General features: G+C 35.4%; 1 protein-coding gene across 2 annotated transcripts in view; it reads right to left on the bottom strand.

Annotated features, from left to right (window-relative positions):
• Positions 1-670: 670 nt before the first annotated feature.
• The window catches only part of LOC147861075 (calcium-transporting ATPase 9, plasma membrane-type-like), a 28,959-nt gene continuing 14,428 nt past the window's right edge, over positions 671-15,201 (bottom strand). For both annotated transcript variants that reach the window (XM_087323439.1, XM_087323441.1), the window contains 20 exons: positions 13,865-13,907; positions 13,699-13,782; positions 11,678-11,761; positions 11,516-11,569; positions 10,056-10,118; positions 9,604-9,699; positions 9,394-9,507; positions 9,064-9,294; positions 8,773-8,922; positions 8,018-8,134; positions 7,150-7,248; positions 6,035-6,172; positions 5,849-5,949; positions 2,762-2,807; positions 2,565-2,636; positions 2,349-2,432; positions 2,125-2,232; positions 1,582-1,673; positions 1,342-1,439; positions 671-1,036 (listed from right to left, as the gene is read on the bottom strand). In XM_087323439.1, coding sequence (XP_087179565.1) covers positions 816-1,036; positions 1,342-1,439; positions 1,582-1,673; positions 2,125-2,232; positions 2,349-2,432; positions 2,565-2,636; positions 2,762-2,807; positions 5,849-5,949; positions 6,035-6,172; positions 7,150-7,248; positions 8,018-8,134; positions 8,773-8,922; positions 9,064-9,294; positions 9,394-9,507; positions 9,604-9,699; positions 10,056-10,118; positions 11,516-11,569; positions 11,678-11,761; positions 13,699-13,782; positions 13,865-13,907 — 2,095 coding nt within the window. In that variant the 3' untranslated portion in view covers positions 671-815. The remainder of the gene's footprint in view (positions 1,037-1,341; positions 1,440-1,581; positions 1,674-2,124; positions 2,233-2,348; positions 2,433-2,564; positions 2,637-2,761; positions 2,808-5,848; positions 5,950-6,034; positions 6,173-7,149; positions 7,249-8,017; positions 8,135-8,772; positions 8,923-9,063; positions 9,295-9,393; positions 9,508-9,603; positions 9,700-10,055; positions 10,119-11,515; positions 11,570-11,677; positions 11,762-13,698; positions 13,783-13,864; positions 13,908-15,201) is intronic.

Below are 15,201 nucleotides of genomic sequence, written 5' to 3' on the forward strand. Positions count from 1 at the left end.
AAGATGGAATCTTCTGTTTGGTCTTATAGGCCATTTTGGCCACTTAAAAGACGATAATCTTTCACTCTGCACTCTCTCTTTTTCTTGGTGAAAACATATAATTAAACTACTAACAATGTGTTTCACGATCGAGTATGGTCACCCACTAACTACATGGGTAGAACATGTTGAATTGCCACTAGACAAGACACTACATGGGTAGAACATGTTGACTTGCCAATAAACAAGACGAACACTCCATCAAAGAAAGAATTTTGACTTGCTCCAATAAAGAAAATTGTTACGCTAGTCTTCCTTACAACTTTCCTAAAAATGCTTCACTCCATGACTCCCATCAAATAACAAACATTGCGCATATCCCAATTACGATGCAATCCCCAATACCTCATTAATAAAAAACAATCTCCATCTTTGATTTTGGGTCAACTATGTGAATTCTGCAAACATCCCCCCTGTCTAGTCATCAAACGTTATAAAACTTGCCAAATTAAAGAAATGTAACTCCAAATCTAATAACCAATCAAAACCCTCCCTCTCTTATGACAAGTCTTTCAAACAACGTAAAGGAACGAAAATTTTTGCTATTCAATGGCACAAGAGGTACATACCATCTCATCAAGAAAAAGAAAAATTAGCTCACACACATCATGTAAACTTATTTGCTCGAGGCAACGAACAAAAATTCTTTTACAGTTTTAAATATTCCTTGCCATTCCGTGGCCCAAGGAAAGAGTGCCTCATTCTATGCCAAAGAAAATAACAAAAGGGAACAAAACTGAGAGCACAAATACAAATACAATGTCATCTTTAGATTTCTATGTCCATGCTTCGTTGGCATTGTGTTTGTGCGGGTTTTCAATGTCATTTGTTGCAGATGGACCAGAAGCAGGACCCCAAATCACTCTCTTTAAGATATCATCACTACGATCGCCAGCGAATTCTCTGTAAAATTTGGTTGATTTTACAGATTTGAGTTTCTGCAGATTACTTGCATTCTTTGAGCTCCCTTGTCGAAACATCATAGACATAACTGACCCTGAAGAGTATATTCTCAACATTAGAGATCAGCACTATAAATAGACAGAACATATGCTAAGGATGCTAGAAAAGAAGCACACTTGTGCTTTAAACACATTCAAGAAAAGACATCAACTTATGCTAAATGCATTCTTGAAAATAACACCACAGAAAACTTGAACCTAACTTCTTTATAGAAAAACTAGTGACTTCTGTTTAAAAGCATTCTAGTAAAGAAGCTATTTATGTCAAAACAAGTATGGATAACAAGGTATTTATGCTGAAAACTCAAGAAGCCACAAAAGAATGGCATTTGAATCTAACCTCCTTCTCGGAATATGAGGTCATTGTGCTTTTGCCATGTATTCAAGAATGGTTTTTTGGGCACTGGAACCAGTTTGAATACTGCTGCGAGTGGCATGCTGTATAATGAAACATTGTGTTTTAATAGAAACGGAAAAAGTATGATGATTGATGATTGGATTGTAATGTATGTTGCGATTCAGTAATGCTAGAAATCAGATGCAGAAATCTTTCATATTTGAGAAAAGTACGAATCAGTACCTGAAAAGACCAAGAGCAATACACAAGAGCCATCTATGCCAAGACAGATTCACAGTAGACGTAAATGATCCACAGAGCTCAACAAGGATTACCTGTGCATAACTAGATTTAGTACCTTGAAAATCTTGGAGAGGGATCGTTTTTAAAATTTCCCCAAGATTAATCATGGTTTCCCAAGCAGTTCACTACTGATAGACATTGATGTCATATGAGAGCATTGTACATTGATGTCATATTAGAGCAGTTACATAGGGTAGCAACGTAATTTAACAATAATTTAAATTTGCGGCTATTTGAATCTTCACGTCCACAATTTGCAATTTCTATATCATTCACTTCCATAATACTCATGTAAGAGTTCATTATATCGCAAGTTCATATCATTTGAATGTTCTCAATGGTCTGATTTCCAGTTAACAGGAAGAGTATAGATCCCCCATGATTTCTAACACTTCCAAATTTCTGTGGTGTAACCCTTATTCAAGATGAACCATGCATTTACAAATGGAGCTCATTCATATTTTAGGGTTGAAAAGACGTCACCTGCACACAACACGTTATAAGAAAAACATATATGAAAATCTTGCTTTGCCATATGCCTTTCAAAACATTGATCTCTTCTGGCTTCCTTGCATTGAATTCATTGAACACCTGCCAAAGGAGGGAAAAGAGAAACCCAATCACATGACAACATTCTTGATTGGTAAACACAACATAATTGATCTATTACTTGCAATTCCTTTACGCATTGGCAAGAAAAACCTTACCTGACAAAAGACAAACGCATTGAAAATGACTGTTTCAACTTCCTTGTCAGCATGAGTTAGATGTTCTGGTCCTGACGGTATCTCCTGAAATTAAATTCATAGATAAATCTTCGATGCTTCAGATAATCTAGAAAAGTGCAGTCAAACCGTGGATATACATACATATATATATGGCTATTTAAAAATATATATGCAAACAAAAAGCAAGAAAATTACATCGAGAGGCAGGCCCAATATAGTCTTTCCATGGAAGTGCAATACCAGCAGCAAAATAAGTTGATATAGGAACTGCATCCCAAGAAATTAATTAAATGCAATGATTTGGCAATAAAGATATGAAATTTGAATCTCATTCTTTTAATCATACTTTCCAGTTTTCCCCATATTTCATTGCATAAAGAAAGAATTTAAACCTGACCGAACATATTTCGCCACATGATGTTTGTTATGAGTGGATCTCTGCAAGCCAAGATCTTACAGTCAGAATTTAGTGTACTTGTTTAAGGATTAAATAAGAACACATACAAAGCATGACGTGATGATGTGAGTAGAGATACAATACTCTGGGTTGCAACCTGTAATGGTGAAAGCTACGTTACGACTTCGATTGGCTGGGTAGATAGGGAGACAGAAACAGTCGATGTCAATCAAGTATAAGGGTGTGAGCTGAGGAAATTGCCCACTATACTCGCTCATCTCCCAATATGTAAATGCTCCTGAGTGTGATCATAAATATGCTGTCTTATGACGGACTAGAAGGATCAGCTGCAATGATCATGGATCAATATAATTTCCACTTAGCTAGAATGGCATTGTTCAAAAGAAGAGCTACCATATAAAGTAAGTGGCCGGTGTTATCAGCAGCAACATGTGCCTTTGTGTTTCAGTGCTAGGTCATGTGCATATGCTTTATCCAAATGTCTTATTCTACTTCTCTTTAATTATTTTTACTTAGCTATGTTTATATTGGTTTGTTCTCAAAGATGAAACAGTATTTTAAGATGTAATCTCTTGTTTGGTCTTATAGGCCATTTTGGCCTCTTTCTTTCTTTATTCTTGTTTAGCCTCATAGGTATTTTGGTGTCTTGTTTAGCCTCATAAATAAATGTATATGTATGTATGTATATATGTATAATTTCTGCTCACGTCTCTTGAGTTCTAGCAACAACAATCTCAAGCACTGTGGCTACTTATATTCACCTTGTATAGTAGGTTTATATCTCCCTCATATTTCATCAAAAACCGTACAATGGCACACGTTCTTTGTATTTCACTCACTGATGACACGAGTGGCAGATTTTTTCTTCCAGAGATCTCAATCTCCAATTGATGTGAAGAGGTCCATTGCTGTCATATCATTCTGCACAATGCATGCAATAGATGTATATCCATATGTTAAGGATCTGCCATCTGGAACAAGAACCATGAAGACCCCGGCACCAAGAATGTACATAATGCTCAAGATGACACTAGAAAAAGGTGGGATAGAGTATATCTCACTAAAACGCTTATAGCTAAATGGCCATCCAAGCAAGAAAAAACAACCTTTGGTGATTTTCATGGCTATTCTTCCTTGGATCTCTCTTTTCACATAGTTTGTACTAGAGCTCTAAATTTTTTCTTCTATCTTTCACTTGAGCCAAAGAGTGATTAAGCTTGAGAGCTACTTAGCTAAACCCTAATCACTCTATCTCTTGTATGTGTACCATATACATCTTCATAATAGAAGTGATGTTTATATTATTTTGAGATCTTCTTATGTGTGTGTCTTAAGTGCTAATCTTCTATTAAGAGAGAGATAATGTGTGAGAGAATGAGTGCCAGTGCTAGTTAGACTAGGGTTGTGAAGCTCGGGGCTCGAGGGTAATCGCTGATCCAGATCCTTCAGATCAATGATATTGATGTGGAGGTAGAACACTGTCAGTTCATAGACGTGTTCCAGTCTCAGGAACATGGAACACCCCACACCATATAAGAGAGACCGATGATAAATCCATCCTTTGATGTATGTGAAAAGATGCGCTAGCAATGGGGAACTGGCTCTTTCCAAATATTGTAACTTATCAATGTGGGTAAAAAATGTAAAAAAAGGTAGATTGATGTGGGTGGGAGAGATTGTAGTTCAAGGGCATGCTTGGAAAAGATATCCATACTGAGATCCTATTTGCTGAATGAAATTGTATTGGTTGCCAACTCTCGCTGAAGGGACTACAAAAACATCTAGATGCTTTAAAATTATTTTCTATAGTGAAAGATATGTCAGAAAACATTGATAAGACTAAAGTGATGATGTTTAATACTACCAAGCATGTGTAACAAGATCAGAACCAAATTTCCCATTAGGAAAGGGAATTGTGTCATATGTATAGTCCCAACGCATACCTATGCACTTGGATCTACCATTAGGACTTTTGAGCTCGATTGTGTGATAGATCAACTCAGGATTTCTTCATATCTGCTGGAGATTGTGATAGAAACATATGCACTTGGATTTGCCAATTGTGTCAAAAGGTCAAATAGGACAAACGTTGTGTTTGACATTGTGGCACTTCTATGAAATAAGGAGATACACTGCCTCTTCAAACAAGGGTTTGACCCATTACAATAAGAAAACTGATGGTGCTTGGGACTATTCTTGCTAGAATTCAAGAGAGATCGACAAGTTATCAAAGGACACCAGAAACTTATCAACAAAGAACCACTTTCTTTTTAGCTTTATCACTCATGCTACAATTCAATCAAGGGCTAAGGAGACTCTTCAGTCCCTTATATTTAGTTTAATTTCTTCAGTTAGGTTAATTGTTCTAAGAAGAAAACACATTTTAAGATATAATCTCTTCTTTGGTTTCATAACCATTTTGGCCTCAAATTCATTACTCATGCTACAAGTAAATCATGGGCTACACAAACAGGGACTTGGCCACAACATTTAAAAGTGAGAAACAATAGATCATCAAATAGTAATTTGTTGTGCATGTAGGTGAAGTCCATCTGGACTATGACCCTGTCGTCCTTGTTATCGACAAATGAATGCTATTATAACCCAACATGTTTCCCTCACTTCAGGCATCTGTTGGAGATCTTTCCGAGACAGACGTTTCAGTCCATCTAAGCTTGGAAAGTTTTAAGCTTATAGCTAATGAGATTCCATGGTACCATTGGTATATTTAATGTGGTTATCTCTTGTTCGATCTTTTAGCTATTCTGGAGTCTTGAAAGATGATTATATAGTGTTCTTTATGATGAGTTATTGCATTGGAAAAATATCCTCAAAAAGGTCTCCGGGATATCTCCTTAAAGAACACTAACTCAGCTATTAAGAGAGGTACTCCTAAATTTTAGTCAATTCTGCACATTGTCTGTTATCCTTAGGTCTAAAATGTGCTGGGAAGAGTTACATCATAATGATGTAAGCACGTCAAAGATAGAGTTCAAATATGAACGATTTCCTTAATGTTATAATTTAATTTAAAGTTCCACAAATCGAAAGGTAATCATACCGCTTCCTCACTGGTTCTCTATGCATCAAATTTTCATTAGGGGGTTCAGTTGCCAAGGCAAGTGCTCCCATTGTATCCATAATAAGGTTTACCCACAGAAGCTATATTGAGAAAACACAGTATGTCAGATAAATACTCACATTTGAGTCTTCAACTCCAAATGTAAATGATAACAGAAAGTCGCACCTGTACAGCTGTCAATGGAGCTCTGCCATCTGCTAGAGCTGCGATAAAATTTAGGGCCAAAGCCACTCCATTTACTGTACATTGGAATTGAATGAATTTTTGGATATTTGAATAGACAGATCTTCCCCATCTGACAACCTATACAACGTTCAGAGCACATTCTTGTTATCTCTTCTTGATATATCTATACAAATATGTATAAAATAATGGTGTGGAAGTGAATTCTTGATTACCCACATTGCAATGCCACTCCATGTACTGTAAATTAGAAATCAATGAAGTTTTGGGTATCTAAATAAACAGCCCTTTCCCAATTTGACGACCAATGCAACGTTCATAGCACATTCATGTTATCTTATGAAACATCGATACAAATATCTACAGAAATATGGTGTGGAAGTGCATTCTTGATTCCCTGAATAGTAGTCACATTTGAACCTGGATAACATAGTTCGAAAAATTTCCCAATATCTCCAATAGTAACTAACCTTTCAAACAAAAGGAGTATATCTTACATACACCCTGAGAATGTTATTTGAAAAAATCCCCGTAAATAGTCCATTTATAATATGATATTCCTACCATAATGAAAGGTGGCTTAAACATGAAAGGTGAAACTCAGACTGCTTGAAGTTATAGAGGATGATGTGATGTCATGTAGGCATCTACGTAGAGATCTTATAAAATATTCAAAAATTTAATGCACGCGTTTATCAAACGTGAGGATTATCTGTCAAGAGCCAATCTTGAAATGCTTCTCTTACATGATTAAGCCCTCTATCAGGATTTTACACCTGTAATATACTAACCATAGATAGGATACATTTTTTAATCACATGTCATTGCATACAGCTCTTACATTCTTGTTTACATTTTGTATAATTTTCATTCTCCTTTCTACATTGGTTTAAAGAGCGTTTTCAGCCAATAATAGATGTTAAACCTTTGTGCTATGACAAATTAAATCTTCCTCTCAAAAGATGTGAATAATTGAATGTGATGAAAAATTGAAATATTCTTCCATTTGTTGGCATCAACATTCAAGTAAAATAAAACCACGAGCATTAATATTCAAGTAAAAATAAAACCATGAATTGTGGATAGTTAAATTATACCTTAACAATAGATGCAAAATTGTCATCCAATATAACAATGTCTGCACTTTCTTTTGCCACTTCTGTACCAGCAATTCCCATAGCTAGGCCAATGGATGCCTGCACGCATGAAGAAATGCTAATCAATGAATCAAATCCTCCCAATTCTCTGAATCATGGTAATAAGATGTATGGTACAATCATAGATTGACATATTCGCATTCGTCGGGTTTCCCATTCGAATGCATACGAATATGAATACAAATGGGTGGTCAAGTATTCGTTTAACTAAAAAAAAACTTTGTCTTTTTTAATTTCCTAGGATAAAAAAAAGGAACTTGACAATAAATAGGGATAATAAAAGAGGGACTTGGGGATTTGTCACTACTAAATTTTTATAATAAATGTATAACCTATAAATTATAAGTATTCGTCTTAATTTTAATAAATAAATAAAATAAAATAAAGGCTCATTAATTTCTCACTTTTTATTCCCTCAAAATTTATGGATATTTTTATTTTGACATTAAAAATAGTACTTCAAACTAATCATATATTCAAAGTTTATACTAATCATATTTGTATAGTAAATATAAAAATATTCGTTTTTTAAAAATTAATTAATTAATTGATTAATTAAAATAAGTTTCATAAACTCTCTTGACACTATAATCTATTAATGAATAATTGTTCTTTTTTTGGTAAAATAAATTTATTTAAATAAATAAATAAATATTTTATATCTATTTTGCAAAACGAATGGTTTTTTAATATTCTTAGGGCCATTTCATATTCTCGAATATTGAGAATATTGCGCATGGAGAATATCACGAATATCACGCATGTGTCAATCTATGGGTACAATGATCCATCATGTTTAAAAACAAACCTCATGAAGTGCTGGAGCATCATTAGTCCCATCACCAGTAACGGCAACTATATCCCCCATCTCAAGAAGTCGTTTCACCAATGTATGCTTATCTGTGGGGGAAGACCTTGCCATTACCTGTGTACAAATAACTTACTATTGCCCATCAGTGAACAACACGCATATTTTCTTGATTCCATAAAATCTGTCAAACTACATGCTTTTTAATCTGATGAAAACAGACACATGTGATTTTCACTTGCTGATCCCCAACATTTTAGGCTGACAGTTACATTTCATAGATGAAAACAACAAACTTTAGAGGTCACTTTTCTAGCTATGTTACCAAGATTCTTTTCAGGAAATTTAGAGGTCACATCTAGATGGCCGTTTAGTTTTCATGTGCCATGCCCTTGGTTCACCCAGTTTGGGTATGTTCAGAGTAGATGAGAGAGGACATCCTTATTACACCCTAGTAATACTGCTGACAACATCTCAGAGAAGCAGGAGATACAATGTCTATTCAGCCACGTGATGGTCCATTCATATCAGCTATCTACGAGAGTTCCACATGAAGTTCCATCAACATAGAGTATTCCCACCATAAACCAGACATTGCACCTCTAAACAGAGGCAATCTCTTCTTATATATTCAGACAAAAAAAAAATGAAAGATAGAAAACTTCTTATCTGATGGGAAAAGTTCCAATATATTTCCTGCAATACGAATAATTGATTAAATTAAAATTTCAGAGCATTCCAGTCAGAGAATATACCTGTAAATAGGGTATAATTCTGTATTGCTCTTCCTTTTCCATTTCACGGAACTGTTTTCCTTCAATGGCAAATCCTTTCTCCGTAAATATACCACATTCATATGCTATGGCTTTTGCAGTCATAATATTATCTCCTGTGACCATACGAACCTGTGGATAACCAAGTTTATATGGTTTAAATTTCAAGTCTATAAGCAGATATGAAAACAATCATGCATAACTATAAAAGAATCTAGATCATTTATATACTTCATTGGACTTTAGAATCATGGATTCAAAAAGTATCACGACCTTAATTCCTGCAATCTGACATCTGCGTACGGCCTCCGTCACACCAGGCCTCAATGGGTCTTTAATTCCCACTATAGATAAACATATCAAGTCACGATCCGGGAGATCCAGCTGCTTTTTCTTTGTACGGGCTTCGGAAAGCTCGCGCTCATTAAGTTCTTTGCAAGCAAAACACAGTGTTCTAAGTGCTGCATTTGCAAACGTCATAATGATACCTTCAAGCTCTTCCCTCTGTTATGTTAAAATAATGAGTGTCTCAAATAAGGTGATTAACACCTGCTCCATTGAACTGATTTTAAACACAGTCTCTTCTCACTAAAATATATGTACCTTACTGCTAGTAAGATCGAAAATGGTCCCATCTGCATCAATGTATTTTGTACACTGTTTGAGCAAGACCTCTGATGCTCCCTTCCAATGCACCCAAGAACTTCCGTCTTTATCCTAGATACAGAGGAAGTTTTTACTTTCTCTAAAATATAGTTACCAGTGGAAAATAATTAATTTGATAAATTGAATTGTTAAGGAGCATCATCACACCTGAACGACAACACCCATGCGTTTCTTTGTTGAGTTGAAAGTGTCAACACAAATGATTTTGTTGTCCTTTTGTATATCATCAAATACTGCTCCTAACTACAAAACCAGAAAATTATGATTCTTCATACAACTGCACTCATAATATCGTATTATTAGGATAATTAACCCATTATCTCAGTAGAAGAAAAGAAATAAGCCATTGTATTGCAGATAAACCTTCATGATAAGCCACCAAAGCTTTCATATAGATATAAGCTATACTTTTCATAGATTGTACAGTATATAAATGAAACAATTATCATAAAATATTGTTGAGGATTTGAAAGATGTGTACAATATGGTTGTGAATGCAAAAGGTTTAGTACATATGGTCTAGATAGCAATACAGTATAGGTGTACATCAAGATCTATAAAATCTAGAGTACCATCCCAAAGTACTAGATGCAGCATACCTTTACTGCCCAATTTAAACAAGCTACTTCAGTTGGACTCCCTGATATTTCTACAGCACCTTCCTGACACAGAAATAAATAACAGATAACTAAAACGAATAATTAGTTTTAAGAAAGAATAAAGACAGATAGATATATTAATGTCTTTTAAGAGGCCAAAATGGCATATGACAACAAATGAGAAATTACATCTTAAAATGTTGTCCCATCTTGAAGCCCCACAAAAAATATAACAAGATCACTAACACTACGAAAGTACCAAACATTCTGGTTAGGTAAGTACTTGCATGTGAGCTTAAATGGACTAAAATATGTTTTCTGGAAGATCTTCATCATGTGGCAATCTGAGTAGGGTGTGAGGTCAACTTAGCCTCCGATTAGCCACTCCTCTCAAGCCACAAGACAGGAAGAGATGGAAAACAGAGACCACATCGATTTGATAAAAGTAGAAATCTCTCGTGCGTGACCAAAACCTCTATGAAACCAAAATAAAGATTATATGGTAATCTCTGAAATAAAGAAAGATATTTAACGTCCTTTAAGAGGCCAAAATGGCCTGTGATTCCTGTTGAGAATCAAGCTCAACTTGTGTGAACATGTGCTTATGAAGAAAAGGACAATGTGTGAAAAAGTGTGTGAGCACACTTTATTGTAATCCGTGTAGTTGTCGAGTGTTAGTGTGGTCAAAGAATATTAGATATTCTTATAACAAAATCGTACTCAAGTGGATATCTTGGTTAAATTCCACCAACACATTTAATAGGGCAGTCCCCTTTGGCCATTTAGTTTAGTTGATGATCTTTAGTTAATTAATATAGCTGTCTTAAGTGCATAAGCTGTCATCCCCCTACTGTGTGTGTTCTTATTTTCTGGTTATTCTCTCTAATCCTTCTCTTGCTTATACACTCACTCTCTCTCACACACACACTATGCTTCTGAATACTCAACTCTACTAGAGTTAGATTCTTTACAATTCCAAACAAGAGATTACATCTTCTATGGTTATCTCCATTATGAGAACATCAAACAAAAATAAATGTAACTATGTAAGTAAATAAAAATAAAAAAAACTGGAGAATCCCCTTATCTATAAATTTAAGATCCTCAAGTTAGATATATTGTAATTTATCTTTGCAAGATCCCTCATACGATCCAGAATGGAGAGATCTCTAAAGTGAGGGAAGCACCTGTGATGGCAACAGATAATGGCCTTTATTTATAGACGACATGTGTGGCAAGATCCTGGTCCACAAGCCCGGGGCATACATGCATGAGAAATATCTATTGGCCGATCCGTTGTAACCATTTTAAAATATCCTGGTCAAAAACCCACTTGTATAGCCCTTGATTGAGTTGTGTCCAGAGTACGAATGATGGAGCTAAAGAAAGTTGTGATTGTTCTTTGTTAATGATCTGGTGTGGTTGAACTTGTATATGGAAAGAAAGATGAAAACACTTACAGAAGACAGCCCCACATGTCCATTTGTATTGAGACAAACACTTGCAAAAATCCTCTGCCAAATCCACAAACAATACATTAAAATCGACAAATTTTGAATTTCCAGGAAATATTTGAATATCATCAAATTTTAAAAGTTAATCCTATATTATACGAAATATACCTCTTCTACTTTTTTAGAAATTTCTTTATCCATTTCATTAGAAGCTCTCAGCTTCCCACAAACCCAAGAGCTCACAACTGTCATCTATCACAGCAGAACAGTTTTACTTTCTTAGCAAATGTATTTTCTCACTAGTGAAATGTAGCATAAAAGAATAATATAAACAATCAAGTATTTCTGAAGCTTTTGACTATGAGAATCAAAGCGGGATCTCAGTAAAAGGTTTGCTCCATCTGGCCTATTAAAAGATACCTTGCTCCTATTTCATGCACACCTATTTGTGAAGGCCTTCCTGCTTCCTAGTAGCATTCAAAAGCCTATCATGATTAACCATTACTCGCTTAAACTATACATTTCAATCCTAGAGTATCAACTGAGTGTATGGGCACAGCGAAAATGGCTTCAGTTCAGTCAAACAGGCAGGTTTCCAAAAGGTGTTCACAAATTTAGATCACATATTGATGAGGGAAGGGATCATAAAAGGAGAATCAACTGCTGCTTTGTGGATTTCCTGAACTGTCACAATATACTGCATGATTTCTCATGCATCGTCTACAATCCCTTGAAGTTCCAATAGATATGTAATGGGAACCTATGCACTATGCCAATCAGTCTCAGGAAAAGTGCACACTACTATTGGGTTGCTGGAGGTCATGGCTAGCATGGACACCCACTATCATCCACTCTCTTAAATCTCTATATAGATGATATATCTAATTACATAGAGAGAGAGTGGGTGGTTTGGAAGCATGCTCAGCAGAGGTAGCCATACCGATATTACTATTTTGTTAATCTCTGACCCTCCAAAGGGACTGAAAAGACATCTAAATGTTTAACATTATTTTATATGTATAAAGATTTGTTAGTCAACATTGATAAAACTAAAGTGATAGTGCTCAACACCATTCATGCATGGGTAATGAGATCAGAACCAGAATTCTTCTTGGAAGAGGAAAAATGGTAGCATATACACAAAATTACACATCTACGAGTAACATTCACAGAGCTTGTATCCGTTCTTCTAATAGGAGTCTGCCTGTGTTTGGCTTTCTTGTGGACGTGCCCTTGAAACAATGTGCACAAGGAAATCATGGTGGTTTGAAACACTTGAAACTCTTCTCTATAGAAGAAATTTGGGCAGATAACTGAACAGATTCGAAGAAGCATGGATTTCAATGATTATCCACAAAAAAGGAGAAAAGCATTAGCGCCCGATGATATAATCCAGGAAGAGATGGGAGCAGCCCCTATAGTGACCAGGCATTATTCTGATCAGCGACCAGTATCCAATAGATTTGGGAGGTCCTACACAAAGGTATTCCAGACAGGAACTTATGTCATGAAAAATCTTGCCAAAAATGGGGATAATCATTGTTGATATGCTCAATCAAATACAAGAATGGTTCCAATTGCATGGCATAAGTACAAATGCATTGTCCCCATTCCAATATAGCTGAGATTGCCCACACTTGAACATGATCATAGTGGAATAGGATAGACTAATCCACACTGATATCACTAAATTGGATAATGAAAGCACATGGATCAGCCCCGCAAAACCACTCTGTAGAAAGATGGCCCACTGTAAGGCACTCTTTTGTACAAATGTGAATAAATGTCAGGCATTCAAAAACAATAGACTAGCAGCTCATTGCAATTAATCAGCACATGGACAAGAGTCATAAGCCATGATATTTGAACATGCCACAAGTGGGATCATGGCCTATGCTGCCTAGCCACTTGTGATTCAACTACGTTCTCCACTGTTTGCTGTTGCAAATGGCAATAGACATTGCATTAAGAGGGAAAACTATAAAAAGATATATTTGCATATGTGATAGAGTTTAGAATTTTTCAGATATTATTTTCTTTGATTAAAAGATAGATTCCAATAAATGATATCAGTCAATCATACATTTCCACTATGTGATATTAGTACACAGATATACTTGTGAAATGATCCTTCGGATTTAACAAGCTTATAACAGAAATTAGATTTGAGGCTCCTCTTAATGACTCACTAGATTCATTGTTAGAGTGCCAGTCTTATCACTACAAATGGTGGTTGCTGAGCCCATAGTTTCACATGCAGATAGATTTCGAACCTGCCAGAAAGAACTGGGTAAGCCAATTGAAGATATGATCTACTCCTGATAATCTTATTAATGAGTGATAGGTATTACTTACAAGAGCCCTATCGTCCATCATCTTATGCATCGAGTATGCAAGCCTGAAATTTAATATAACAGGAAAATTTTTAAATAAAAAAAATTTAATAAAGATAAATCCAAAATACATTTATTAATTACTTTCAAACTTAATGAAGCTAAAAAATATTTAGATGACAATCTTGCTACAATTCACATACCAGATGACAAAGTCACAAGAGATTAACTCAAGAAAGAAAGGAAATAGGCTGGATATACAGATGGCAAGGTTAAAAAAACAGAGAAGAGAGCTTCATGATGGTGTATGGTCAATGAAACCTTAGACATGACTACAGAAATTGCTCTCCAAGGACAGTCAGCGGGTATTTAGAAGATACCTTCAAAGAATACAGATATCCATATCTATACAGATTGTTTGTAAATTCCTTGATGCTCAAAAATATAGACAGGAATTGGCATATCATCTCCAACCACTGAAATCAGGAAGCACTAGAGTCTCTGAAAGAGTAGCTGTAGTGTACAAAGAGGAGCTCCATGATAGAGTACATGTGCAAAAAGATGTAAATGCAGATTATATGTGGATATGAATAAAACGAGGATCTAAGCATGCCATATATTACAATTCGCTACTTTCCATCTGCCTACTCAAGGTTTGCACCTCCCAAAGATTCATCGTATCTACCACTATATGGTGATATCTTAAGATTTGCTCGCAAGGAGGATATAGTACAATTAGGATTGCCCTTTCTAGGACTTAGAAGAAACACAGTGAAGTTGTTTATCAAGAATAGTACAGCCACACAAGCTCATCAATGAAGAACAATCATAACTTTCTTTAGCCCAATCACACCCTACCCATTTTACAAGTCAATCACGGTCTAGACAAGTGAGCTCCCACCCATAACATTGCAATGGATTTACAATTGATCAGGCAATAGCATTTTTTCATGCATGAAGCTCCCAACTTGTGGAGCATGATCTCTCCGCTGTTGTCTTTGACAGGCCATTATCTCCAGCCATTGTAGGTGCTTCCGTCACTTTGGAGATCTTTCCATTCTAGATAAATCTATCCTGGAGATCTTTCAAATACAAAAATTACAATCTATTGGACTTGAGAATCTTATCTGTATAGATAAGGACATTCTATGGTCAATTATATTTTAATCTACTTTATTACTCACATTTATTTTGGTTTGTCGTTCTCACACACGAGACTGTATTTTAAGATGTTATCTCTTGTTCGGTCTTATAGGCCATTTTGACACCTTAAAAGACATTACTATATCTTTCTTTTGTTTTTTTCATTCTTCCACAACTAGATATAATATCAAACCATGTAATTAACCTGGAAAACTC

This window comes from Azolla caroliniana, unplaced genomic scaffold, assembly GCF_043228905.1.
Source record: "Azolla caroliniana isolate FFs.n. ecotype wild unplaced genomic scaffold, voAzoCaro1.0.p SCAF_8, whole genome shotgun sequence".
Lineage (NCBI taxonomy): Eukaryota > Viridiplantae > Streptophyta > Polypodiopsida > Salviniales > Salviniaceae > Azolla > Azolla caroliniana.